The sequence below is a fragment of the Gorilla gorilla genome, chromosome 15 (genome assembly GCF_029281585.2).
Source record: "Gorilla gorilla gorilla isolate KB3781 chromosome 15, NHGRI_mGorGor1-v2.1_pri, whole genome shotgun sequence".
NCBI classification, from domain to species: domain Eukaryota; kingdom Metazoa; phylum Chordata; class Mammalia; order Primates; family Hominidae; genus Gorilla; species Gorilla gorilla.
Window position 1 is genome coordinate 19,130,230 of NC_073239.2, and position 27,157 is coordinate 19,157,386.

At 36.2% G+C, this 27,157-nt stretch overlaps 1 protein-coding gene across 27 annotated transcripts in view; it reads right to left on the reverse strand.

The window, feature by feature from the left end:
* MIPOL1 (mirror-image polydactyly 1) overlaps nt 1-27,157 on the reverse strand; it is a 363,261-nt gene that overhangs the window by 32,905 nt on the left and 303,199 nt on the right. For 17 of the 27 annotated variants that reach the window (XM_019039995.4, XM_055360789.2, XM_055360776.2 and 14 more), the window contains one exon: nt 14,594-14,824. The exons of 9 other annotated variants lie outside the window; for them this stretch is intronic. In XM_019039995.4, coding sequence (XP_018895540.4) covers nt 14,594-14,824 — 231 coding nt within the window. Of the gene's footprint in view, nt 1-14,593; nt 14,825-16,234; nt 16,293-27,157 lie in introns of those variants that run through there. One more of the 27 variants, XR_002008607.4, reaches the window with a different exon arrangement.

The window sequence follows — 27,157 nt, forward strand, 5'->3', positions numbered from 1 at the left end:
GCTGTGAGCCAAGATCGCGCCATTGTACTCCAGCCTGGGCAACAAGAGCGAAACTCCGTCTCAAAAAAAAAAAAAAAAAGTGTATATTTTCTATATTAACCAGTAGATACATTATATCTAATCTGTGTGTTTAATAATAGAGACAACAAAGGGGAAAGTTTTGAGTGAGTTATATAAAGTATCAAGTTAAACGATATGTTACATCAAGTCTAATGAGACTGAGCAATGTTTTTGCAGGAATGACCAAAACTTCTAAAAATCTAACTTCTACACCTTTCTTTTCACCTTTACTATAAAAATATTTTAAAGTACACTACCAATTAGTGTCATTTAGTAACCTTTTCCTAGGGAATTCAAATCACTTTATACATCTTATTTTTATCAATTCTTCAATGAATCTCAGGTAAGGTAGTTGAGTACTCCTAACTTCACAGAAGTACCCAGGAGCTATGTAGCCTGTCAAGTGATAAAAAATTAGAAAGCTTTTGACTGCAGCTAAGAACAGAAGCAAGGAAAAGCATACCTGTTAGATCATATATCCCTCTAAGGAACTCATATTTCATGTAAAATAGTTATGTGAAAATCACATGTAAGTGAATCTAAGGTATAAAAAATGTGGTATTTTTCCCTATCAAATTTTAGTTAAAATGTACATGATCATCGTAAGTGGATTCTATAATTTCCCTAAAATAATAAAAATTCTGGTCTTTTACTTTTAAAATCACTGTAGTACTGGCATTAATAAAAACCAAAAGCCAAAACTCTTGTATTTAAACTGAAACAGTATGGTATCTCATATTTAGTCTTTTGTTCTTTTTCTTCCATTCCTCTCTATTGTGTTCATCTGAAACATGTTTTATCTATCTGAGTATGCAGAAACATATAGTAGCTCAGCTCTAGTTCTAATCACTGGAAGACAGCCTCTGAAATGAAGAAGTACATTAAATGCAAAAAGCCATGTTGTAATTTAAAATTTTGATTCCTACTTTTATGCTCATTTTCATTCATTCCATAAGGTTAGTTACAAAAAGGATCTATCTTATTAGGGAAAATACAGAGTCTAGGTTTAAAGAGCCCTTTTTCTTCTTTAGCCTGGATCCTTCACTTTGCACTCCATTGGAATTCTTATATTCTGGGTTAGGCGCCAATCCTAATAATCCTACATTAATCCTTCCCTGGCACAAAGGAGTTAGCCAGATAATTAAAACTATGTTTCTTCTTCATACTAACATGAGACATTCCCCATAGTTAAGATATAAGCCCAAATTCTTTAGTTTTTATAAATAAATGAATATAATTATGTATTTGTCAAACATTGTAGGTATATCTATGTGTATAATAAAATCAGCTCTAAAGAAACCTACTTTATACATAGATGGATGGGAAAGGTGATCCACTCTACAAGCATCTAATGGAATTGGTGATAATTTTAATGAAATGCTTGTTTAAGAGAGTATGAGATGACATATTTCACAAGTTAAATATGTAATCAGATAATTTAACTTTTATGATTCACAAATTCAGAATATTAAATTCTTTAAAAGCATATCACATGTCAAAGAATAAAAGTTAAGCATGTTTAGATGTTGTACATCTTATGATGACTGTTTAGGAGCCATCTGAGTCCATCTTCCACATATAGATGACAATAAAGCTATCTCTAATTAGATTTAGAAGGTGCCTTCCAAAGCTAATTAGGGAGGGCATTTGTTGATAAACTATTACAAATAACTATTTGACTTATTACTTGCTGAAGTACATATATTTCACAGCTTTTAAATTTCAAACACAAGAAAATATTTTAAAGAGCAATTTCTAGAAGTTTTACGTCTCCTCCCACTTATTAATAGTATTAATAAATCAAAGCTAACGTTCAACATTATATAAAATATTGATTTATACCTTCTGCTGAGTTGAGGAATTATGAAACTTATTCTTTGATTCAATCAACAAGTACTTATATTGTTCGGATATGTCTAATTTTGCCTTGACACTTACAGTCCAACAAAGAATTTATAGGAAAAATATCACATGTAAAGTTGACAAGAATTAGAATAATTTTAATGAAAAGACAATGAAATTATTAAAAAAATTCACTGAGGCCTTTCATTTTTTAGCATAATTATTTTTCACTATGGTTAAAATCGGATTCTGGAGCCAGCAACAAAAGTAAAAAATCTAGTAAAATCTATTGATGAAAATAGCAGGCTTTTTTTTTTTTTCAACTGAGAAACTTTAGAAATGCTCTGTTCCTCTTCCCAGCACCCACAGTCATCTATCCTGTTTCATAATTCAACCTACAAACAGATTAAGCAGCTGAGTTTGTGGAAAGCATGTTTGCTCTATGCTAAGAACCCTTGTGTGACACTATGGTGACTCCCTTGACACTTCGAAGAGAACTACAGACGGTTCTTACTCTTCAGCAGGAAAACCAGGCTGAGAATTCACAATTTCTTTGTAACACCAATTTCTTTACAGAAATCAGTATTTGGTCAAATAGCAGAAAAGACTTTAAATAGCTGTGTGTGTGTGTGTGTGTGTGTGTGTGTGTTCGGTCAATAGTGCTCAAAAGATATAGGGTGCCCTATATTTCAAAAGACAATCTACAACTTCACAAAACCTATAAATTGAAATGTTTTAACCTGATCTTTGATGTTATAATTATGTTATAAAAATTTAAGACGAGCAGAACTCCTGTAAATTTTAAATAATGGATTTTTTCTTTTTAGAAAATTATGGAAAGTATGAAAGTTCTTGAGTTGATACATCTTTTCTTACAAATCTGTTTAAAAGTTTACAATTTTTTCCATATCTCTTTGTCTCATCTATTCATTATATAGTTACAGTATATAACTCTTCATATAGTTTATGAGGGAATTTGAATCATATCACTGTAAATCTGGCCCACAGTAAAAATGACATATGACAAAAGTTATTTCAGTGTAAAACCCAGATCTTTAAGAGTTCTAACCTTATAAGCCTGGTTGTAATTACTTTTACTTTAAGTAACTATGTGGAGCTTAGGTATGCTAAGTATAGCAAAATGTATTTTTAAAAGTCCTTTGGAACTTGTTCCAGGCCACAAGAAGCAAGCATACTTGTAGATGGAAACGAAACTATAGCATAAAGAATCACAAAGTTTTAAATCTCTCATGAATAATAAAAACATCTCTTAATGGACTGATGTGTCAGTTTTCTCTTTAATAAATGGAGATTAGGGATAGTCTTTGACAAAACTATTAAGAGAAGTTTTTCCTACCAAGTTTCTGTGCTCTTAGCTGCTCTTTAGTTCCCTTTACCTCGACATAACCCCTCTGTCCAAAACCAAGCACATTCAGTACCAGCAATCTAAAAGCTAAATCACAATGGGCTATTCATCCACAAACATACACATTTTCCAATAAAAGTACATAAAGAAAAGAGAATGAATTTCCACTGATAAAAGATTAGGCTTTATGACAGGTGGGCCAAGAAGATATTTTTTGGTGATGAGGTATGGCATGCACTGACTTTTTCCCTGTAAGTGATGATATGCCTATACTGGCTAGCTTATGGATGGTAATCCTGTACAACTTGTCTTTCTAGGAATACTCCTATAGGCTGAAATATTTCAGAAAATATTAAAAATTTTTATGACTCTGAAAGAAAATAAATTTATAATTCTATGAATAGCAATAGTAGATAGTCTCTACTACTACCAAAGATTTCAGGTCTTCTAAATGTAATTAAATTTGATGGAAGTGCGTGGTTAAAATCTGATCAACAGGAAGTAAGCACTGCCAGCTCCTCGGAGAGTGAAAGGTGTGGTAGTGGCAGTGAGGGGAGGGAGGGAAGGAACAGCCATAGAAGTCATGCTTTTCTATGAAACTAGTAAACTCTGGGCTCTGGGTTGGGAGAAAAAGTATTTGTCATGGGCCTAAAGCAGAGGGGAGTATATCTGAAATTTTCCTGTGTATCTCTAACTTGACCTGCTTTTACTTTAATCTGTTATTCTCTCAAACTATTAAATTGTTATAGTTGATTTGTTCATCGATTTACAGAGTACTTACTTTACAGCAGGTATCTGCATGAGTTTTTAGAAGAGATGGGGAAACAAAGATGAATAGAACACAGTCAATGTCTTAGGAAATCTGGAAGAGAGTGCAGTAGGTAGAAAATAGATATTAAAAAAATACCACCTATGCCTGGTGCAGTGTCTCACACCTGTAATCCCAGTACTTTGGGAGGCTGAGGCGGGCAGATTGCTCCAACCCAGGAGTTTGAGATCAGCCTTGGCAACATGATGAAACCTCATCTCTACCAAAAACAAAACAAAACAAAAAAAACACCAAAAATATTGGCCAGGCGTGGTGACGCATGCCTGTAGTCCCAGCTCCTGGGGAGGCTGAGGCTGCAGTGAGCCATGATTGTGCCACTGTACTCCAGTCTGGGCAACAGAGGAAGACCCTGCCTCATAAAAACCCCCAAAACCAAAACAAAACTATATATATACACATACACGTATATGTATGTGTATATATATAAACCATATATATATACAGTCTATATCTATGTCTATATACATGTAGCTTATAGATGTGTGTATATATAAGCTTTATATATAATATAGACATATGTATAGTTCATTTATTTACACATACATATAGTCTATATGTATATAGACTATACAAAGATGAATAGACTATATAGACTACATGTGTATATATACATATATAAACTATGTATGTGTGTCTATAAACTATGTATGTATGCATATATATATATAGTTTTCAGGTTGAATTACAAAACATGATCAATGACTGTGGGTGCTGGGAAGAGGAACAGGGCATTTCTACAGTTTCTTAATTTTAAAAATGCCTACATATATGTACATATACATAGTTTACATATGTATATACACATACATATATAGTTTATACATAAGTATATAGATATACATACATGTATATACACACATACATGTATGTGTATCACATGTGCATGTGATACACATGTGTATAAACGTACATAAACATGATACATATATATCACATATAAGTATATATACATATGTACATGCACATATATAAACAATATGTGTATATACACATATAAACTATAATGTGTATGTATATATGTATCTGTACTATATATCTACATATATATAGGCTTTTTCTAAAATTGAGAAACTGTAGAAACGTGCTCTGTTCCTCTTGCCAGCACCCAGAGTCATCTATCCTGTTCTATAATTCATCCTGCAAACAGATGAAGCAGCTGAGTTTGTGGGAAGTATGTTTGCTCTATGCTAAGAACCCTGTATGACACTATGGTGACTCCCCTGACACTTCAAAGAGTGATATATACATACCACTCTTTGAGTCTGTGTGTGTGTATGTGTGTGTGTACATATATATATATATATACACACACTCATGCATACATATAATATATATATATATAAAACTCTCAGAATTGTCAGGGGAGGCAGGAAATACAGGAGAATGGGCAGGACTTTACTTTCAGGGGAGTGAGGAGTGAAGAGTAAAGAGTTTTGGAAACATGAGACTGGATCTCAGGGGAGAGGTGAGTACTAAGATAAGTATTTGGAAGTTATTTGGCTAATAAGTAGTAGTTGAAGCTTAAGGAAATAGATGACATTCCCGGGAATTGTGTAGAGGTACAAGAAAAATAAAATCTTTAAGCAACCATTATGTTCGGATAGCTGGGAGATGTAATCCCCGAAACAAATGGAGTAGGAACAGTCAGAGAAGTCATAAAGGTAGAAAAAAATGGTGCTACAGAATCTAAGAAAACAAAAGGCTTCAGGAAGGAATGATGAACAGTACTAAATGATGAGAGTTCAAGTAGGATAAATATTCTAAAAGTTGACTGCATTTGTGATTGGATGCTTGCTAACCTTAAAAAAAATCCTAAAATAATATTACATGAGCACAGGAACCAATATACACAAAGGCATTTAGTCCTGAAAAGGCAGAGACCTTCTGAGGAATGAGATAGTACAGTGTGGAGTGAAATGCCAAGAGAAGGAGGAATTACGTAACACATATTCTTCTAAAAGCATTACATGTATTAGGTCATCAAATTGTCATGGCAACGTTATGAGATAGAAGCATTATTGTCCACATTAGCATAGTATTTTATATCCAGGTTCACATACCTATACATTCTGAATTCAAAGCTTGAGATTTTAAACCACTATGCTATATTGCTGAAGATACATGAAGGTCTTTATTTATTTTCACCATAAACATACGTTCATTGTATAATAAAAATATTGTTTAAAATGAGCCATTGAATGTAGTAGTTAGAAAATTACTGGTGATCTTAAGAAGAACAATTTCAGTATACAAACTAGACATACTGTACTGAGTAGCAGAGGAGTAAATGGGAATTGAAAAATTAGAGATGGTGAATATAGATCAGTTATTCAAGAAATTTGATTGTGAAGGGAAAAGGGGACAGTTATTTAAGAAATTTCATTGTGAAGAAAAATTTGATCGTGAAGAAATTCCTTTAGTTTAAATTTTAAATTCCCTGGAATACTGAAATATTTTCAAAGAACTTTCTAAAACATTTGCTAATAATAATGATTTCAGATTTTTAAGGAGACTATGAATACCATCTTACGAAGTCTTATAAGTTGGCTTCCTTTAAAAGGATAACATTTCTCTTAAACTCAATAAAATAGGCTAATATCCTCATGAAGATACATTTTGCCAAATTGATGGCAATTAAATATGAAATACAGTGGATCAAATATGAAAAGGAAAACCCAATAATACTTCATCTAGCTCTTACTGTTGGAAATCAGAAGAAAAAGGGATTTAACATTTAATTCTTTTAATGACATAGTTGTGCTTAAACTCTGATCCATGGATTAGTGCCATTCCATAAAAAAGTTTTCATCTGTCTATGGTTAAATGCAAAAACTAAGGAAGAGACAGTGAATTTTTCAGAGTTAAAGTTATTTTATTTATTAATTTTTATTATACTTTAGGTTCTAGGGTACACGTGCACAATGTGCAGGTTTGCTACATAGGTATACATGTGCCATGTTGGTTTGCTGCACTCATCAACTCGTCATTTACATTAGGTATTTCTCTTAATGCTATCCCTCCCCCAGACCCCCAGTCCCTGAGAGGCCCCGGTGTGTGATGTTCCCTACCCTGTGTCCAAGTGTTCTCATAGTTTGATTCACACCTACAAATGAGAGCATGTGGTGTTTGGTTTTCTGTCCTTGTGAAAGTTAGCTGAGAATGATGGTTTCCAGCTTCACTGATGTCCCTGCAAAGTACATGAACTCATTCTTTTTTATGGCTGCATAGTATTCCATGGTGTATATGTGCCACATTTTCTTAATCCAGTCTATCATTGATGGGCATTTGGGTGGTTCCAAGTGTTTCCTATTGTGAATAGTGCCACAATAAGCATATGTGTGCATGTGTCTTTATCATAAAATGATTTATAATCCTTTGGGTATATATCCAGTAATGGGATGGCTGGGTCAAATGGTATTTCTAGTTCTAGATCCTTGAGGAATCGTCACACTGTCTTCCACCATGATTGAACTAATTTACACTCCCACCAGCAGTGTAAAAGCGTTCCTATTTCTCCACATCCTCTCCAGCATCTGTTGTTTATTGACTTTTTAATGATCGCCATTCTAACTGGCATGAGATGGTATCTCATTGTGGCTCTGATTTGCATTTCTCTGATGACCAGTGATGATGAGCATTTTTTCATATGTCTGTTGACTGCATAAATATCTTCTTTTGAGAAGTGTCTGTTCATATCCTTGGCCCACTTTTTGATGGGGATGTTTGTTTTTTTCTTGTAATTGTTTAAGTTCCAATAAATTATGTACATTCTGGATATTAGCCCATTGTCAGATGGGTAGATTGCAAAAATTTTCTCCCATTCTGTAGGTTGCCTGTTCACTCTGATGATAGTTTCTTTTGCTGTGCAGAAGCTCCTTAGTTTAATTAGATCCCATTTGTCAATTTTGGTTTTTGTTGCCATTGCTTTTGGTGTTTTAGTCATGAAGTCTTTGCCCACGCCTACGTCCTGAATGGTATTGCCTAGGTTTTCTTCTAGAGTTTTTATAGTTTTAGGTCTTACATTTAAGTTTTTAATTTATCTTGAATTAATTTTTGTATAAGGTGTAAGGAAGGGATCCAGTTTTAGTTTTCTTCATATGGCTAGCCAGTTTTCCCAGCACCATTTATTAAATAGGGAATCCTTTCCCCATTGCTTGTTTTTCTCGAGTTTGTCAAAGATCAGATGGTTGTAGATGTGTGGTGTTATTTCTGAGGGCTCTGTTCTGTTCCATTGATTTATATCTCTGTTTTGGTACCAGTACCATCCTGTTTGGGTTATAGTAGCCTAGTATTATTGTTTGAAGTCAGGTAGCATGATGTCTCCAGCTTTGTTGTTTTTGCTTAGGATTGTCTTGGCTATGTGGGCTCTTTTTTGGTTCCATATGAACTTTAAAGTAGTTTTTTCCAATTCTGTGAAGAAAGTCATTGGTAGCTTGATGGGGATGGCATTGAATCTATAAATTACCTTAGGCAGTATGGCCATTTTCACGATATTGATTGTTCCTGTCCATGAGCATGGAATGTACTTCTATTTGTCTGTGTCCTCATTTATTTCATTGAGCAGTGGTTTGTAGCTCTCTTTGAAGGGGTCCTTCACATCCCCTGTAAGTTGGATTCACAGGTATTTTATTCTCTTTGTAGCAATTGTAAATGGGAATTCCCTCATGATTTGGCTCTCTGTTTGTCTGTTATTGGTGTATAGGAATGCTTGTGATTTTTGCACATTGATTTTATATCCTGAGACTTTGCTGAAGTTGCTTACCATCTTAAGGAGGTTTTGGGCTGAGACAATGCGGTTTTCTAAATATACAATCATGTCATATGCAAACAGGGACAATTTGACTTCCTCTTTTCTTAATTGAATACCCTTTATTTCTTTCTCTTGCCTGATTCCTGGCCAGAACTTCCAATACTACGTTGAATAGGAGTGGTGAGAGAGAACATCCTTGTCTTGTGCCGGTCTTCAAAGGGAATGCTTCCAGTTTTTGCCCATTCAGTATGATACTGGCTGTGGGTTTGTCATAAATAGCTCTTATTATTTTGAGATACGTTCCATCAATATGTAGTTTATTGCATAAAGGTTTTAGCATAAAGGCTGTTGAATTTTGTCAAAGGCCTTTTCTGCCTCTAATGAGATAATCATGTGGTTTTTGTCATTGGTTCTGTTTATGTGATGGATTACGTTTATTGATGTGCGTATGTTGAACCAGCCTTGCATCCCAGGGATGAAGCCCCCTTGATCATGGTGGATAAGCTTTTTGATGTGCTGCTGGATTTGGGTTGCCAGTATTTTATTGAGGATTTTCACAGCGATGTTCACCAGGGATATTGGTCTAAAATTATCTTTTGTGTGTGTGTGTCTCTGACAGGCTTTGGTATTAGGATGATGCTGGCCTCATGAAATGAGTTAGGGAGGATTCCTCCTTTTTCTATTGACTGGAATAGTTTCAGAAGGGATGGTACCAGCTCCTCTTTGTACCTTTGGTAGAATTCAGCTGTGAATCTGTCTGGTTCTGGACTTTTTTTGGTGGTAGGCTATTAATTATTGCCTCAATTTCAGAGCCTGTTATTGGTCTATTTAGAGGATCAACTTCCTCCTGGGTTAGTCTTGGGAGGGTGTATGTGTCCAGGAATTTATCCATTTCTTCTAGATTTTCTAGTTTATTTGCGTAGAGGTGTTTATAGTATTCTCGACGGTAGTTTGTATTTCTGTGGGATCGGTGGTGATATCCCCTTTATCATTTTTTATTGCGTCTATTTGATTCTTCTCTCTCTTCTTTATTAGTCTGGCTAGCAGTCTATCAATTTTGTTGATCTTTCCAAAAAACCAGCTCCTGGATTCATTGATTTTTTGAAGGGTTTTTTGTGTCTCCATCTTCTTCAGTTCTGCTCTGATCTTAGTTATTTCTTACCTTGTGCTAGCTTTTGGATTTGTTTGCTCTTGCTTCTCAGTTCTTTTAATTGTGATGGTAGGGTGTCAATTTTAGATCTTTCTTGCTTTCTCTTGTGGGCATTTAGTGCTATAAATTTCCCTCTTAACACTGCTTTAAATGTGTCCCAGAGATTCTGGTATGTTGTGTCTTTGTTCTCATTGGTTTCAAAGAACATCTTTATTTCTGCCTTCATTTCGTTATTTACCCAGTAGTCATTCAGGAGCTGATTGTTCAGTTTCCATGTAGTTGTTCAGTTTTGAGTGAGTTTCTTAATCCTGAGTTCTAATTTGATTGCACTGTGGTCTGAGAGACAGTATTTTGTGATTTCTGTTCTTTTACATTTACTGAGGAGTGCTTTACTTCCAATTATGTGGTCAATTTTAGAATAAGTGTGATGTGGTGCTGAGAAGAAAGTATATTCTGTTGATTTGGGGTGGAGAGTTCTGTAGATGTCTATTAGGTCTGCTTGGTGCTGAGCTGAGTTCAAGTCCTGGATATCTTGTTAACCTCCTCTCTCGTTGATCTGTCTAATATTGACAGTGGGGTGTTAAAGTCTCCCATTATCATTGTGTGGGAGTCTAAGTCTCTTTGTAGGTCTCCATGGACTTGTTTTATGAATCTGGGTGCTCCTGTATTGGGTGCATATATATTTAGGATAGTTAGCTCTTCTTGTTGAAGTGATCCCTTTACCATTATGTAACGGCCTTCTTTGTCTCTTTTGATCTCTGTTGGTTTAAAGTCTGTTTTATCAGAGACTAGGACTGCAAACCCTGCTTTTTTTGTTTTCCATTTGCTTGGTAGATCTTTCTCCATCCCTATATTTTGAGCCTATTTGTGCCTCTGCATGTGAGATGGGTCTTCTGAATACAGCACACTGATGGGTCTTGACTCTTTATCCAATTTGCCAGTCTGTGTCTTTTAATTGGGGCATTTAGCCCATTTACATTTAAGGTTAATATTGTTATGTGTGAATTTGATCCTGTCATTATGATGTTAGCTGGTTATTTTGCCCGTAAATTGATGCAGTTTTTTCCTAGCATTGATGGTCTTTACAATTTGGCATGTTTTTTGCAGTGTCTTGTACCAATTGTTCCTTTCCATGTTTAGTGCTTCCTTCAGGAGCTCTTGTAAGGCAGGCCTGGTGGTGACAAAATCTCTCAACATTTGCTTGTCTGTAAAGGATTTTATTTCTCCTGCACTTATGGAGCTTAGTTTGGCTGGATATGAAATTCTGGGTTGAAAATTCTTTTCTTTAAGAATGTTGAATATTGGCCCCTACTCTCTTCTGGCTTGTAGGGTTTCTGCCGAGAAATCCACTGTTAGTCAGCTTCCCTTTCTGGGTAACGCGACCTTCCTGGCTACCCTTAACATTTTTTCCTTCATTTCAACCTTGGTGAATTTGACAATTATGTTTCACGGGTTTGCTCTTCTCAAGGAGTATCTTTGTGATGTTCTGTATATTTCCTGAATTTGAATGTTGGCCTGCCTTGCTAGGTGGGGGAATTTCTCCTGGATAATATCCTGAAGAGTGTTCTCCAACTTGGTTTCATTCTCCCCGTCACTTTCAGGTACACCAATCAAGATTTGGTCTTTTCACGTAATCCCATATTTCTTGGAGGCTTTGTTTCTTTTTACTTTCCTCTAATCTTGTCTTCTCACTTTATTTCACTAATTTGATCTTCAATCACTGATATCCTTTCTTGCACTTGATTGCATCGCCTATTGAAGCTTGTGCATGCATCATGAAGTTCTCCTGCCATGGTTTTCATCTCCATCAGGTCATTTAAGGTCTTCTCTACACTGTTTATTCTAGTTAGCCATTCATGTAACCTTTTTTCAAGGTTTTTAGCTTCCTTGTAATGGGTTTGAACATGCTCCTTTAGCTCAGAGAATTTTGTTATTACCGACCTTCTGAAGCCTACTGCTGCCAACTCATCAAAGTCATTCTCCATCCAGCTTTGTTCCGTTGCTGGTGAGGAGCTGCGAGCCTTTGGCACAGAAGACGTACTCTGGTTTTTAGAATTTTCAGATTTTCTGCTCTGGTTTCTTCCCATCTTCGTGGTTTTATCTACCTTTGGTCTTTGATGTTGGTGACCCACAGATGAGGTTTTGGTGTGGATGTGCTTTTTCTTGATGTTGATGCTATTCCTTTCTGTTTGTTAGTTTTTATTCTAACACTCTGGTCCCTCAGCTGCAGGTCTGTTGTAGTTTGCTGGAGGTCCACCCAAACCCTGTTTGCCTGGGTATCACCAGCAGAGGCTGTAGAACTGCAAATATTGCAGAAGAGCAAATATTGCTGCCTGATCCTTCCTCTGGAAGCTTCGTCCTAGAGGGGCACTCACCTGTATGAGGTGTCTGTCGGCCCCTACTGGGAGGTGTCTCCCAGTTAGACTACAGGGGTGTCAGGGACCCACTTGAGGAGGCAGTCTGTCCGTTCTCAGAGCTCAAATGCCATGCTGAGATAAGCACTTCTCTCTTCAGAGCTGTCAGACAGGGACGTTTAAGTCTGCAGAAGTTGTCTGCTGCCTTTTGTTCAGCTATGTCCTGCCCTCAGAGATGGAGTCCATAGAGGCAGTAGGCCTTGCTGAGCTGCGGTGGGCTCCACCCAGTTTGAGCTGCCCAGCCACTTTGTTTACCTTCAAGCCTCAGCAATGGCAGACGCCCCTCCCCCTGCCAGGCTGCAGCCTCACAGGTGGATCTCAGACTGCCATGCTAGCAGTGAGCCATGCTCCATGGGTGTGGAACCCACCAAGCCAGGCATGAGAGAGAATCTCCTGGTCTGCAGGTTGGTAAGACTGTGGGAAAAACACAGTATTTGGGTGGGAGTGTACCGATTTTCCAGGTACAGTCTGTCACGGCTTCCCTTGGCTAGGAAAAAGAAATCCCCCGACACCTTGTGCTTCCCGGGTGAGGCGACACCCTGCCCTGCTTTGGCTCGCCCTTGGTGGGCTGCATGCACTGTCCAACCAGTCCCAACGAGATGAACCAGGTATCTCAGGTGGAAATACAGAAATCACCCATCTTCTGTGTCGATCAACACTGGGAGCTGCAGACTAGAGCTGTTCCTATTCGGTTATCTTGGCCATTCAATAAAGTTATTTAATTTAAAACATTATCTGAGATGATATTATTTCTACTTCTTGGTGTATAAAAATTGTTTTTTTAAATGAAATGATGATGATAGTTGATGAGATCTAAAAAATAAAAGGTTGATAACACATCCAAAGATTTTTTGAAAATCGAATTGGTCTGTGGGAACCACTGTTTTAGGGAATTTTGGTCATGTATAGAAATTAATGGATTATATATAAAGAAAAATTTGAAATTTGTATTTATTTGTAGACTTTAAGCAAACAGAGCCAAATCAGATCCTGTCAAAAGTTACTGATTGTGATTTACAATGAAATGAGATCTACCTATACATCATAGTGTTCTTAGAATATTAACATACATTGTGAATAACTGCATATAGTTTCTGACTGAATATAAACCCCATCTTTAAACTTACAAATATATATAATACCTACATAAATCAAAAGTTTCAAGGTACATGGCTAATAAAGATTAAAATGCACAATTTCTAAACTGTTTTAAAATGGTCTAATTTAAAACTACTGACTTACATAACTTTGGCTATTAATCAAAATATAACTTCAGGGATATTGAGGAAATGGTCAAGATGACATTTTCAAATAAGAGTAGTGGGAAGTAAGAAACCTTGATGTGAGCACTGCTTCATAGTGTAAAACTGACATAAAAATTGTTAAGGAAAAAGGTATATCTTTGAAATTGAAGGTGACTAGATATGTGAATGCTGTAGTGCTGTTAACAATACATAAAGAAGGTTAAAATATATTCTATTACATGTGTTCTATGTATTCTATTACAGTGGTTCTATTACATTAAAGGTGTCTCAGAAAATTCTGCTACAATGTTCAAGTCCATTAAATTAACAAGTGACTTCTTTGCCTGGTAAGCTGTTTGTTAACATTTTGCTGGCTGTCAAAAGGACTGACAGATTATGCAGCTTTATTTACATTTTAATAAAAATGCAAAGATCATTCAAAATAAACACATACAATTACGCACTGTGAAAAGCAGTGTTGAATACTTCAGAAGAACAACACAAGAAAATTAATTTCACCCTACTGGTTTTTATGCACCTACAAGTCTCAGGTTGCAATGTCACAGATGATCTCAACTCAAGCAGGATTATTGTAAAGCTAAATTAGTTCAGGTGGTAACTTGACTGCCTCCTCCCCTTGCTAATAACTTTGCCTATTAACTTGTGACTGTGAAATGATTTAAATAGTATGGCCTCCATGAACTGATGATCAGTTATTAAATAAAAATGGTTTGCCCTACGTGGTAACAATGGTTCCCAAGAAAATGACTTTTTTGACCCCAAATATGGCATATGGTATCCAATCTAAAAAAGTTCACTAGGTTAATTCTACTTTTGTTCTAAACTATTAACATGATCAATAAATACATATTGTTTAGTTCCCAAAAGAAAGTGTTTTGTTTCATGTATTTGAAGTATTACAAGATCATTTAACTTACTTTTGAACTTTTTCATTGGCCACTTGGGAGGCCTCTGTGGCATGTTGAAGTTGTAATTCCATATTTGCTCGCTCTGTCAGAGCTTGTTGCAGCTGAGTAGCCAGTTCCTCATTTTGTTGTTGAGTGATGGAAACAATGTTCTCTCTGTTTTTTAAAGCTTCTTCATATGTACTAAGGGTATAGTTAAACTGATCCTTCAGATTTTCTTCTTGAGATAAAGATTTGTGTAAACTGAGAAAATATTAAAAAAAATTTAAAGAGAAGTAATGTAAACTGAGTGATCTATGATCTATTTAACAAAAACCTCCATTTAGAATCTCTAGTTCTAAAAATCAATAAATACTTAAATGAGCAAATGAAAATAATTTTTATGTCACAACATTATAATTGATAATTTATCTGCTTCTAGGCTGAAAGCTACCCAGACAAATGATTATGCTACCAAAGCATACAAAAAGATGCTGCAAGATGTTAATTTAATTATATCAGTGTAAATATTACATTCAATTTTCTTTAAAAGGAATAGCAGAGAACTGGAAAATAAAGTATCTCTAGGCAAATAAAAGAATGTAATAAGCTGAAAGGAGAAGAGAATGGGCATTGGTTTAGGAGATCGAGGGTCTATTCTGCCAAGCACTTAATGAGAATGGATGAGGTTTATGCAAACACTGACCAGCCTTCTACATAGCATTTTCTACTTGATTTTCTACTTGTCACAGTTGAGATATAAATGAATTTAAAATCACTAGTCAGATTGCACAGAAATAAAATGTATTCATATATACATGTGTATATATTTTTTTTGGCTAATGAATCTCATAACGAATACATCTACTCATTAAGTCATACAGAGAAATAGCATATAAATTAAGACTAAATGAATGCAGAAGAAAATGCAGACAAATAGAATCCTAAAATGCTAAAGGTCAAATCTTTGATATGTCATTACACCTACCACCTGAGGTTATTTTGAAATGGCACCAAGCACCTCACTCAATTAAATAAAGACATTTTGAAAATATAAATATTTAATAAGAGAAATTTAAACTCCACACAGGAGATGTTCTTTTTTATTAAATATCATTTCAGTATATGCATACAAAGGAAATGTCGATTGGAGACATTTGAAGTAAAACAACTTAACTATATAATATAGATTGATAATGGGAAGGAAAGCAATATCATTATTAAACCTGCAAAAAGCTAGTTAGTGAACTTTGGCATTGTCCTAATATCTAGCCTGATACTTTCTTTAAAACTGTTCAAACTAATTATAAATTTCCTCTTTTAGTTTAAGTTACCTATAAGCCTTTACAGTATGCTTATTTTGGAGAAGGCGTCCCATAGAACTAGGATGGACATGAAACAAGGACAGTCAGCATACCAAATGAGATCACTTCAGGATTCAAACCCCTAAGAATACGGACTGTTACTAAGCCCTGGTCAATTGGTTACTACACAGAAAATTAGAATAGTGTGTAGTGCCACATTTGTAGAGTGCAAAAAATACCTTTTTTCATGGTTTGCACATTGTTATTAATCTAACTATCCCTACTTCATTTCTTCTCAGTTTTTTCTACCAACCCATATGCTTAAAGGCTGTCTCTTGCCCATTTTACTATTTTTTCTGTGTTCTCTCACTTTCTGCATTCTTGTCTGTTCCAAGTTCCAATTTTCTTCAGCTCACCCTCTTTATCTCCTTGAAAGATGCAAGAAAGAAAGAAATTAAAAAGAAACAAACTAAAAGCTAAACCTTAAAAAAGGTACATGTTTATGTTCTTTATATTTAAAACATTAGTTATATTTTAATTGTTAATTACGTTTTAAATTACACAAAGTGCATATATACAAAGTATTCAGCTTGAAAAAATGTGAAGAACAAAATACAGAACAAATGCAGAAATCTAGAAGACCCTCCAGTGTTCCCTCCCATTTTTCCCCTCCCCAAAAGGTAAGTACTAATGCAACCTTTATCAAAATGTAAATTGCCTATTTTTAAACTTTTTGTCTGGCTTATTTTCCTCAACAATTGGTATGTGAAGTTCACCTTGCTGTTGCATATAATTAATTGCTTTTTATTGCTATAAAATATTCTGTTATATACATATGCCGTAACTTATTTAACTGTCCACAGTCGTTGCTATGAATATTCTTGTACATGTCTTTTGATGGACCTAGGTATTCATGTCTAAAGTAGAATTTCTCCAAAGGGTATGCGTTATTTTCAGATTTAGTACAATGATAATAGATGCTGATTTAGATTTAGATGCTGCTAATAGTCTTCCAAATTAGTTGTACCAATTTGTACTCCCATCAGCAAAATATGAGTTTCAATTGCTTTATATCCTCCCTCAGAATGGCACTGTCAAATGCTTTTAACTTTAGTTATTGTAATATGGATGCAGTGATGTTTCATTCTCTTCATATTGTCTTATGTATGTGTATATTGATTGATTGGTTGAGACAAGTTCTCACTATGTTTTCCAGGCTGACCTTGAACTCCTGGGCTCAAACAGTCCTCCTGCCTCAGCCTCCTGAGCAGCTCGGACTATGGGCATATGCCACCATGCCTGACTCTTAATGCTGTCTTTTGATGAAGGTAAGTTCTCAATTTAAATAAAGTTCAATTTATCATTGTTTCTTTAATGGCAATGCTTTTTGTAAACTGTTTAAAAAATCTTAGCCTACTCCATTCCCTTATATTTTAACTTTACATATATGGCCTAATTTTTTTTTCTTTTTTTTTTTTTATTATACTTTAAGTTTTAGGGTACATGTGCACATTGTGCAGGTTAGTTACATATGTATACATGTGTATATGGCCTAATTTAAAACTCAGTGAGACAGCTTCGTTTGGGAATTCTGCATTTGCCTATCATGCCTAAAGCAGTAACCAGTATACCGTAACCAATTACATATTAAGAATCAATGATTAAGTTTTAAAAATCTCACCATTATTAAAATTATGAGCATCCTGATTTAATTTCCTAATCACTCCTCACTTTCTAGTCTTCTATCATTTAATTTTTAGGGGGCAAATTTATACCTGATTTTGATTTTTCTCTCAGATGGACATGTTTGGATTGTACCCGCAAGTTCAAAAGCTGCTTAGCATTCAAAATACCTTGGAAACCTGTTAATTACCATCAAGGCTTTCCCAAACAATGGACATGATCTTTTTAAAAAGATGGAAGTAGACAATGTCACTTAAAAACCTGCAATAGCATTTCCTTGCATTCAGAAAACAGTCTCTAAAAATAATAAATGCTGTATTTAACTCACTAAATGTCACAACTTGCATGAGAAGTCTTATTAATATTCCTTTTTTTACTGATAAAAATGGAAACAGAGATACGTAATTTAATACATGTAGCAGAGCCAGAATTTGAACCTACAGTCTTTATGTCTGCACTGGAAACCTCTTCTATAGTTGCTGTGGTCTATAAAGCCCTGCATCACTGACCTCTCCACCTCCTTCCTCACCTTTTAGCTAGGCATTCAGATTCTCAAGCGTGTCAAGTTTTTTCTGCTGAAGGTATTTGTTTGGAATGCCTTTCCATCCATGCTTCTACCTGACAAAGTCTTACTCATCCAGTAAGACAAAGCAAAAATATCACTTTCTTAGATACACCTACGTGGGTCTTCAATCTAAATCTTGATTTTCCTCTTTGTTAGTCTGTCTCATAGATCCTACTCTTCCTTCTCAGAACTTGTAATTTGTAGTTTTTTTCCATTTCATCTTGTGGTTTTCTTCCCAATTCTAACATATTAATACTTCATTTATATATAGCAATTTTATTTTATGGGAAGAATACATTCCTTAAGAACTTCAGTAAATCAAAACATCTATAATTCTAAGGAATTTTCCAATAGGAATAAAGGTGAAGCAGGAGAGCTATATTCCAAGCATTTATAAATCTGTAACCAGTGAAGCACAATTTTTGCTTTAGTACTTCTTCCTCAGAATGGTCTTTCCTTAATTGACAACAAGGCCTCCTTGTTTAGCTTTCTTCACAAAGACATATTACATTTACCCTCTTTCCAAAGTTACTAATTTTCAGGTGCATTTTCAGCGTAGTAGTAGTATTATAACTCCTCAAAGGCACTTAAGTTGTATAGGAACATATTTTAAGTTACAGTAAGCATAAATGATGAAATAACAGCCAAAGAGTCACTGAATCACTCTCAGAATTTCTAAAGCATGTAATCAATAGTGCAACTTACACAATATCCACATAGGATGTTAACTATTTCTGTTAACCAGGAAGTTAATGAGGTAATAAGATAAGCAAAGTTTAAATTCGCTCTTCCAGTTTTAAAATTATATAATTCTTTATAAATTTAAGTTTTATAATTTAGTGTAGAAAGTAAAACTTTAAAAATATTTTTACTTACTAATGTTTGATATGATCATAATTCTAATTCACATCAAATAAGCCTGCACATTATCTCCTTTGTTGCTCACCACATTGAGTCCAATGGCAGGCCAAGGTAGAAAATGTCCTTAATGTGTATTACTCCAGTGAGTGCCATGTAATAGATTTCCTGTCTGAAGTGGTTTCTGTCTTGGTTTCTATGTTCCCTGGTCTATTACTTTATGTCTGTGGCCCTGACTATTTTCCTGGTCCCTGACTGTCTATGCCACCTCAGCTAAATGTAACTTGGAATTATAAGGTTTATGAGCCACTTATATGTTTTGCTTGCAGATATTTATATTCTCTTCAACTTGTCTGCCTACCTGTTCATTGAACTCTATCTTAATTGTAATGTTAAACATGGATTAAGCTTACTTTTGCAATTAGTATTTTTCCATTTATACCAAGTTTTGATGCTACTTTTCCTGACTTCCTCTCTTGTCTCCATGATCAGGTATTGGCCAAGTCCTTACAGGAGATCATTTTACTCATCATCCTACAATATGCACTTATTATTCTGTTTATGCTTCATTTATTTTACAGTAATTGCTCAATCATTAGTGTGTTGTATATATGCTATTTATTTTAATTGGATAAATATTTTTGGATTAAAATTTAGAGATGAGGTACAACAATATAGATCAGTAGGTCTTAACCAGGGGTAATTTTGTTCTTCAGAGGACATTCTGCAACATCTGAAGACATTTTTGTCACAACTGGTGGGGATGGCGGGGAGGGTGAGATGGTACTAGCATTTAGTGAATAGAAGCTAAAGATGCTACTAAACAGAGGATAGATTCCTACAACAGAGAATTATCCAGACCACTACGTCAACAATGCTGAAACTGGTGTAGATGAAGAGATGTTGGGTTGAACTTAGAAGATAAAGATTCAAATTTCAGTCTTGTCATTCGCTCTGAGTGACATTGGAAAAAAAACTTACCTACTGAATATTAATTTCCTCAACTCGAAAACTATGAGAAAAATATCATGGAAATCATGAGAATGAAACGAGGTGATCTACATATGTGAAAATAACTGGCACAATACCTGCCAAAGAATACGCATTCATATCTGTATACTTTTTAAAAGGAGTTACTTATATCTAATTAACTTTGTACAAAATGTTACACAATACTCAAGTATTTTATAAACATTTTACTGAGAAAAACAACTGCCTGTTCCTACAGGTTTTTCATGAATTGGGAGAAGGAAACTAGTTTTCTCAACCTTTGTTCACTTACTGATAACATTCTTAAATCATTCTTTTTTAAAAAATGGGCAGGTTTGGCTTGTTTTACTGAATTAAAATAAATAAAACCTAAGCAAATATGAAATGTAGAAGTATGTGCTGCTTTTTCCTAAGAATACATTTCTGAAAGGATAATGTCTACTTTTATTTCCTGGTTTACTACATCAATTAATTTGCTAAGACCCTTTCAAGAAGATAGTTGAAGCTGAGCATGGTGGCTCATGCTTGTAATATCAGCACTTTGGGAGGCCAAGGCAGAAGGATTAGACAAGGAGTTCTAGACCAGCCTGAGCAACACAGTGAGACCCCATCTTAAATATTATTTTTAATTGAAAAAAGAAAATCACTGACTTCCTCACTTATTTTTAAGGAAATCAGCATATGCTCCAGTATAATAGGCCTTAATTCTGAATGACATACAGAGAGAGGGAAATATATTCAGAATGGATAAGAGTGTGTATGAGGAAATTTAATCTGCAAATCAGACAGTCTAGTAACTTCAATGATTTGCTTCCACTGTTGCTGCAGTTGGTTTAGTTTAATAAAATAACCTGCTAAAGTACTTTCAGAGAAAAAATAATTTCTTTATTATAAAGTAAGCCAATTAATACTGAACTTAAAATTTCAAGAATTTTAAACTGGATAAGTTGTCAATATATTTATTAATATTTATTACAAGTTTTCTGGATGCTATATTTCACAATATAAATTGGGTTTCACTAAATATCTGTTGAATTCATGTTTAGAAATGTAACAACCTATACAAATAATTCTAAGGAAGCATTAAAAAATATCTAAATTTTTGGAGGTTTTTTTGAGACACAGTCTTGCTCTTTCACCTAGGCTGGAGTGCAGTGGCATGATCTCAGCTCACTGCAACCTTCACCTCTGGGGTTCAAGCAATTCTACTACCTCAGCCTCCTGAGTAGCTGAGACTACAGGCACATGCCACCACACCCAGCTAATTTTTGTATTTTTGGTAAAGACGGAGTTTTGCCATGTTGCACAAGCTGATCTTGATCTCCTGATCTCAAGTGATCCACTTACCTCGGCCTCTCAAAGTGCTGGGATTACAGGCCTGAGCCATTGCGCCTGGCCAAAAATATCTAACTATTAAATATACTACAGTACCTGGAATTAATGTAGGGCCAGCTCCTGATTATCTAAGAGTATATTGTGTGCTTCATAAATTTGGTGATGTGGGAAGCAGAGTGGTAGGAGATTATACTCACAAAGCCACTTATATTTATATACCACTGTATAGTTCTCAGGCAACAAAGTTTATCTTGAATTTTGTCATATAACACATAAATATAATTGTATGGGCATCACTAAAATGAAAAAATTATACTGTCAAATTTAATAGAAGGAAGACTTCTGCTTTTGAGGAGATGGAAGAAATAGAAGATGCAATTAAGAAACAAATGGAGGATTTGCTGGCAAGATGGCCAAATAGGAACAGCTCCAGGCTGCAGCTCCCAGTGAGATCAACGCAGAAGGCAGGTGATTTCTGCATTTCCTACTGAGGTACCTGGTTCATCTCATTGGGACTGACTGGACAGTGGGTGCAGCCCATGGAGGGTGAGCTGAAGCAGGGTGGGATGTTGCCTCATCTGGGAAGTGTTAAGGGGTCAGGAAATTCTCTTTGCTACCCAAGGGAAGCTGTGAGGGACTGAGCCTGAATAACCGTGCATTCTGGCCCAGATACTGAGGTTTTCCCACAGTCTTCGCTACCCACAGACCAAGAGATTCCCTCTGGTGCCTACGCCACCAAGGTCCTGGGTTTTAAGCACAAAACTGGGTGGCCGTTTGGGCAGACACCGAGCTAGCTGCAGGAGTTTTTTTTCTATACCCCAGTGGCACCTGGAACGTCAGCAAGACAGACCGTTCACTCCCCTGGAAAGGGGGCTGAAGCCAGGGAGCCAAGTGGTCTGGCATGGCAGGTCACACCTCCACGGAGCCCAGCAAGTTAAGATCCACTGGCTTGAAATTCTCATTGCCAGTACAGGAGTATGAGGTCGACCTCCAATGCACCAGCTTGGTGTGGGGAGGGGCGTTCACCATTACTGAGGCTTGAGTAGGCAGTTTTACTCTCACAGTGTAAACAAAGCCACAGGGAAGTTCGAACTGGGTGGAGCCCACTGCAGCTCAGCAAGGCCACTGCGGCCAGACTGCCTCTCTAGAGTCTTCCTCTCTGGGCAGGGCATCTCTGGAAAAAAAGGCAGCAGCACCAGTCAGGGGCTTATAGATAAAACCCCCATCTCCCTGGGACAGAGCACCTGGGGAAGGGGTGGCTGTGGGCGCAGCTTCAGCAGACTTAAACATCCCTGCCTGATGGCTCTGAAGAGACCAGCAGATCTCGCAGCACAGCGTTCAAGCTATGCTAAGGGTCAGACTGCCTCCTCATGTAGGTCCCTGACCCCTATGTATCCTGACTTGGAGACACCTCCAAGTAGGGGCTGACAGACACCTCATACAGGAGAGCTCTGGCTGGCATCTGGTGGGTGCCCCTCTAGGACGAAGCTTCCAGAGGAGGGAACAGGCAGCAATTACTGCTATTCTGCAACTTCTGCTGGTGATACAGGGTCAAACAGGGTCTAGAGTGGACCTCCAGCAAACTCCAGCAGACCTGCAGCAGAGGGGCCTGACTGTTAGAAGGAAAACTAACAAACAGAAAGGGATAGCATCAACATCAACAAAAAGGACGTCCAGTCAGAGACCCAATCCGAAGGTCACCAACATCAAAGACCAAAAGTAGATAAATCCATGAAGATGGGGAGAAACCAGCAGAAAAAGAGTGAAAATTCCAAAAAGCAGAATGTCTCTTCTCCTCCAAAGGATCACAGCTGATTGCCAGCAAGGGAATAAAACTAGATGGAGGAGTTTGATGAATTGACAGAAGTAGGCTTTAGTAGGTGGGTAATAACAAACTCCTCTGAGCTAAAGGAACATGTTCTAACCCAAGGCAAGGAAGCTAAGAACCTTGAAAAAAGGTTAGAGGAAATGGCAACTAGAATAACCAGTTTAGAGAAGAACATAAATGACCCGATGAAGGTGAAAAACACAGCACGTGATACATACACAAGTATCAATAGCTGAGTTGATCAAGCGGAAGAAAGGATATCAGAGATTGAAGATCACCTTAATGAAATAAAGTGTGAAGACAAGATTAGAGAAAAAAGAATGAAAAGGAACAAACAAAGCCTCCAAGATAAATGGGACTATGTGAAAACACAAAATCTACTTTTGATTGGTGTACTTGAAAGTGATTGGTGTACTTGAAAGTGATGGGGAGAATGGAACCAAGTTGGAAAACACTCTTTAGGATATTATTGAGGAGAAATTCCCCAACCTAGCAAGACAGTCCAACATTCAAATTCAAAAAATACAGAGAACACCACAAAGATATTCCTTGAGAAGAGCAACCCCAAGACACATAATCATCAGATTCACCAGGGTTGAAATGAAGGAAAAAATGTTAAGGGCACCCAGAGAGAAAGGTCAGGTTACCCACAAAGGGAAGCCCATCAGACTAACAGCAGATCTCTCAGGAGAAAACCTACAAGCCAGAAGAGAGTGGGGGCCAATATTCAACATTTTTAAAGAAAAGAATTTTCAACCCAGAATTTCATATCCAGCCAAATGAAATTTCATTAGCAAAGGAGAAATAAAATCCTTTACAGACAAGCAAATGCTGAGAGATTTTTGTCATCACCAGCCGTGCCTCACAAGAGCTCCTGTATGAAGCACTAAACATGGAAAGGAAAAACTGGTACCAGCCACTGCAAAAATATACCAAATTGTAAAGACCATCAACACTACAAAGAAACTGCATCAACTAATGGGTAAAATAACCAGCTAGCATAATAATGACAGGATCAAATTCAAACATAACAATATTAATCTTAAATGTAAATGTGTTAATGCCCCAGTTAAAAGACACAGACTGGCAAATTGGATAAAGAGTCAAGACCCATCAATGTGCTGTATTCAGGAGACCCAACTCACGTGCAAAGATGCGTAAAGGCTCAAAATAAAGGGCTAGAGGAATATTTCCAAGCAAATGGAAAGCAAAAAAAAAAAAAAAAAAAAAAAAAGCAAGGCTTGCAATCTTAGTCTCTGATAAAACAGACTTTAAACCAACAAAGATCAAAAGAGACAAAGAAGGGCATGATAAAATGGTAAAGGGATCAATGCAACAAGAAGGGCTAACTGTCCTAAACCTATATGCACTCAACACAGGAGCACCCAGATTTATAAAGCAAGTTCTTAGAGACCCACAAAGAGACTTAGACTCCCACACAATAATAGTGGGAGACTTTAACACCCCATTGTCCATATTAGACAGATCAACGACAGAAAATTAATAAGAACATTCAGGAATTCAATTCAGCTCTGCACCAAGTGGACCTAATAGACATCTACAGAACTCTCCACCCTAAATTGAGAGAATATACATTCTTCTCAGCACCTACTGCACTTATTCTAAATCTGATCACATAATTGCAAGTGAAATACTGCTCAGGAAATGCAAAAGAATGGAAATCAGCAAACAGTCTCTCCAACCACACTGCAATCAAATTAGAACTCAGGATTAAGAAAACTGCACAACTACATGGAATATGAACAACCTGCTCCTGAATGACTACTGAGTAAATAATGAAATGAAGGCAGAAATAAAGATGTTCTTTGAAACCAATGAGAACAAAGATACAACGTACCAGAAACTCTGGGACACGTTTAAAGCAGTGTCTAGAGGGAAATTTATAGCAGTAAATGCCCACAAGAGAAAGCAGGAAAGATCTAAAATTCACACCCTAACAACACAATTGAAAGAACTAGAGAAGCAAGAGCAAACAAATTCAAAAGACAGCACAAGGCAAGAAATAACTAAGATCAGAGCAGACTGAAGGAGATAGAGACACAGAAAGCCCTTCAAAAAATCAATGAATCCAGGAGCTGGTTTTTTGAAAAGATGAACAAAATAGACTGCTAGCCAGACTAATAAAGAAGAAAAAAGAGAAGAAACAAATAGATGCAATAAAAAGTGATAAAGGGGATATCACCACTGATCCCACAGAAATACAAACTACCATCAGAGAATACTATAAACACCTCTACACAAATAAACTAGAAAATCTAGAAGAATTGGATAAATTTCTGCACACATACACCTTTCCAAGTCTAAACCAGGAAGAAGTCAAATCCCTGAATAGACCAATAACAAGTTCTGAAATTGAGTCAGTAATTAATAGCCTACCAACCAAAAAAAGTCCAGGACCAGATGGATTCACAGCCAAATTCTCCCAGAGGTACAAAGAAGAGCTGGTACCATTCCTTCTGAAACTATTGCAAAGAACAGAAAAAGAGGGAATCCTCCCTAACTCATTTTATGAGGCCAGCATTATCCTGATACCAAAACGTGGCAGAGACAAACAAAACAAAAAGAAAATTTCAGGCAAATATCCTTGATAAACATTGATGCAAAAATCTTCAATAAAATACTTGCAAACCGAATCCAGCAGCATATCAAAAAGCTTATCCACCACGATCAAGTCGGCTTCATCCCTGGGATGCAAGGATGGTTCAACATATGCAAATCAATAAATGTAATCCATCATATAAACAGAACCAATGACAAAAAACACATGATTATCTCATTAGATGCACAAAAGGCCTTCAACAAAATTCAACACCCCTTAATGCTAAAAACTCTCAATAAACTAGGTATTGATGGAACATATCTCAAAATAGTAAAAGCTATTCATGACAAACCCACAGTCAATATCATACTGAATGGGCAAAAACTGGAAGAATTCCCTTTGAAAACTGGCACAAGAGAAGGATGCCCTCTCATACCCACTCCCATTCAACATATTATTGGTATTATTGGAAGTTCTAGCCAGGACAATCAGGCAAGAGAAAGCAATAAAAAGTATTCAATAAGAAGAGAGGAAGTCAAATTGTCTGTATGCAGATGACATGATTGTATATTTAGAAAACCCCATCGTCTCAGCCCAAAACCTCTTTAAGCTGATAAGCAACTTCAGCAAAGTCTCAGGATATAAAATCAATGAGCAAAAATCACAAGCATTCCTATACACCAATAACAGACAAACAGACAGACAAATCATGAGTGAACTCCCATTCACAAATGCTACAAAGAGAATAAAATATCTAGGAATACGATTCACAAGGGATGTGAAGGATCTCTTCAAGAAGAACTACAAACCATTGCTCAAGGAAATAAGAGAGGACACAAATAAATGGAAAAACATTCCATGCTCATGGATAGGAAGAATCTATATCTTGAAAATGGCCATACTGCCCAAAGTAATTCACAGACTCAATGCTCCTATCAAGCTACCATTGACTTTCTTAAAAAAATTGAAAAAACCTACTTTAAATTTCATATGGAACCAGAAAAGATCTGCATTGCCAAGACAATCCTAAGCAAAAAGAACAAAGCTGGAGACATCACACTACCTGACTTCAAATTGTACTACAAGGCTATAGTAACCAAAACAGCGTGGTACTGGTAGCAAAACAGATATATAGACGAATGAAACAGAACAAACAGAGGCCTCAGAAATAACACCACACATCTACAACCATCTGATCTTTGACAAACTTGACAAAAACAAGCAATGGGGAAAGAATTCCCTATTTAATAAATGGTTTTAAGAAAACTGGCTAGCCATATGAAGAAAACTAAAACTGGATCCCTTCCTTACACCTTATACAAAAATTAACTTAAGACGAATTAAAGACTTAAACATAAGACCTAAAACCATAAAAACCCTAGAAGAAAACCTGGGCAATATCATTCAGGACACAGGCATGGGCAAAGACTTCATGACTAAAACAACTAAAGCAATGGCAACAAAAGCCAGAATT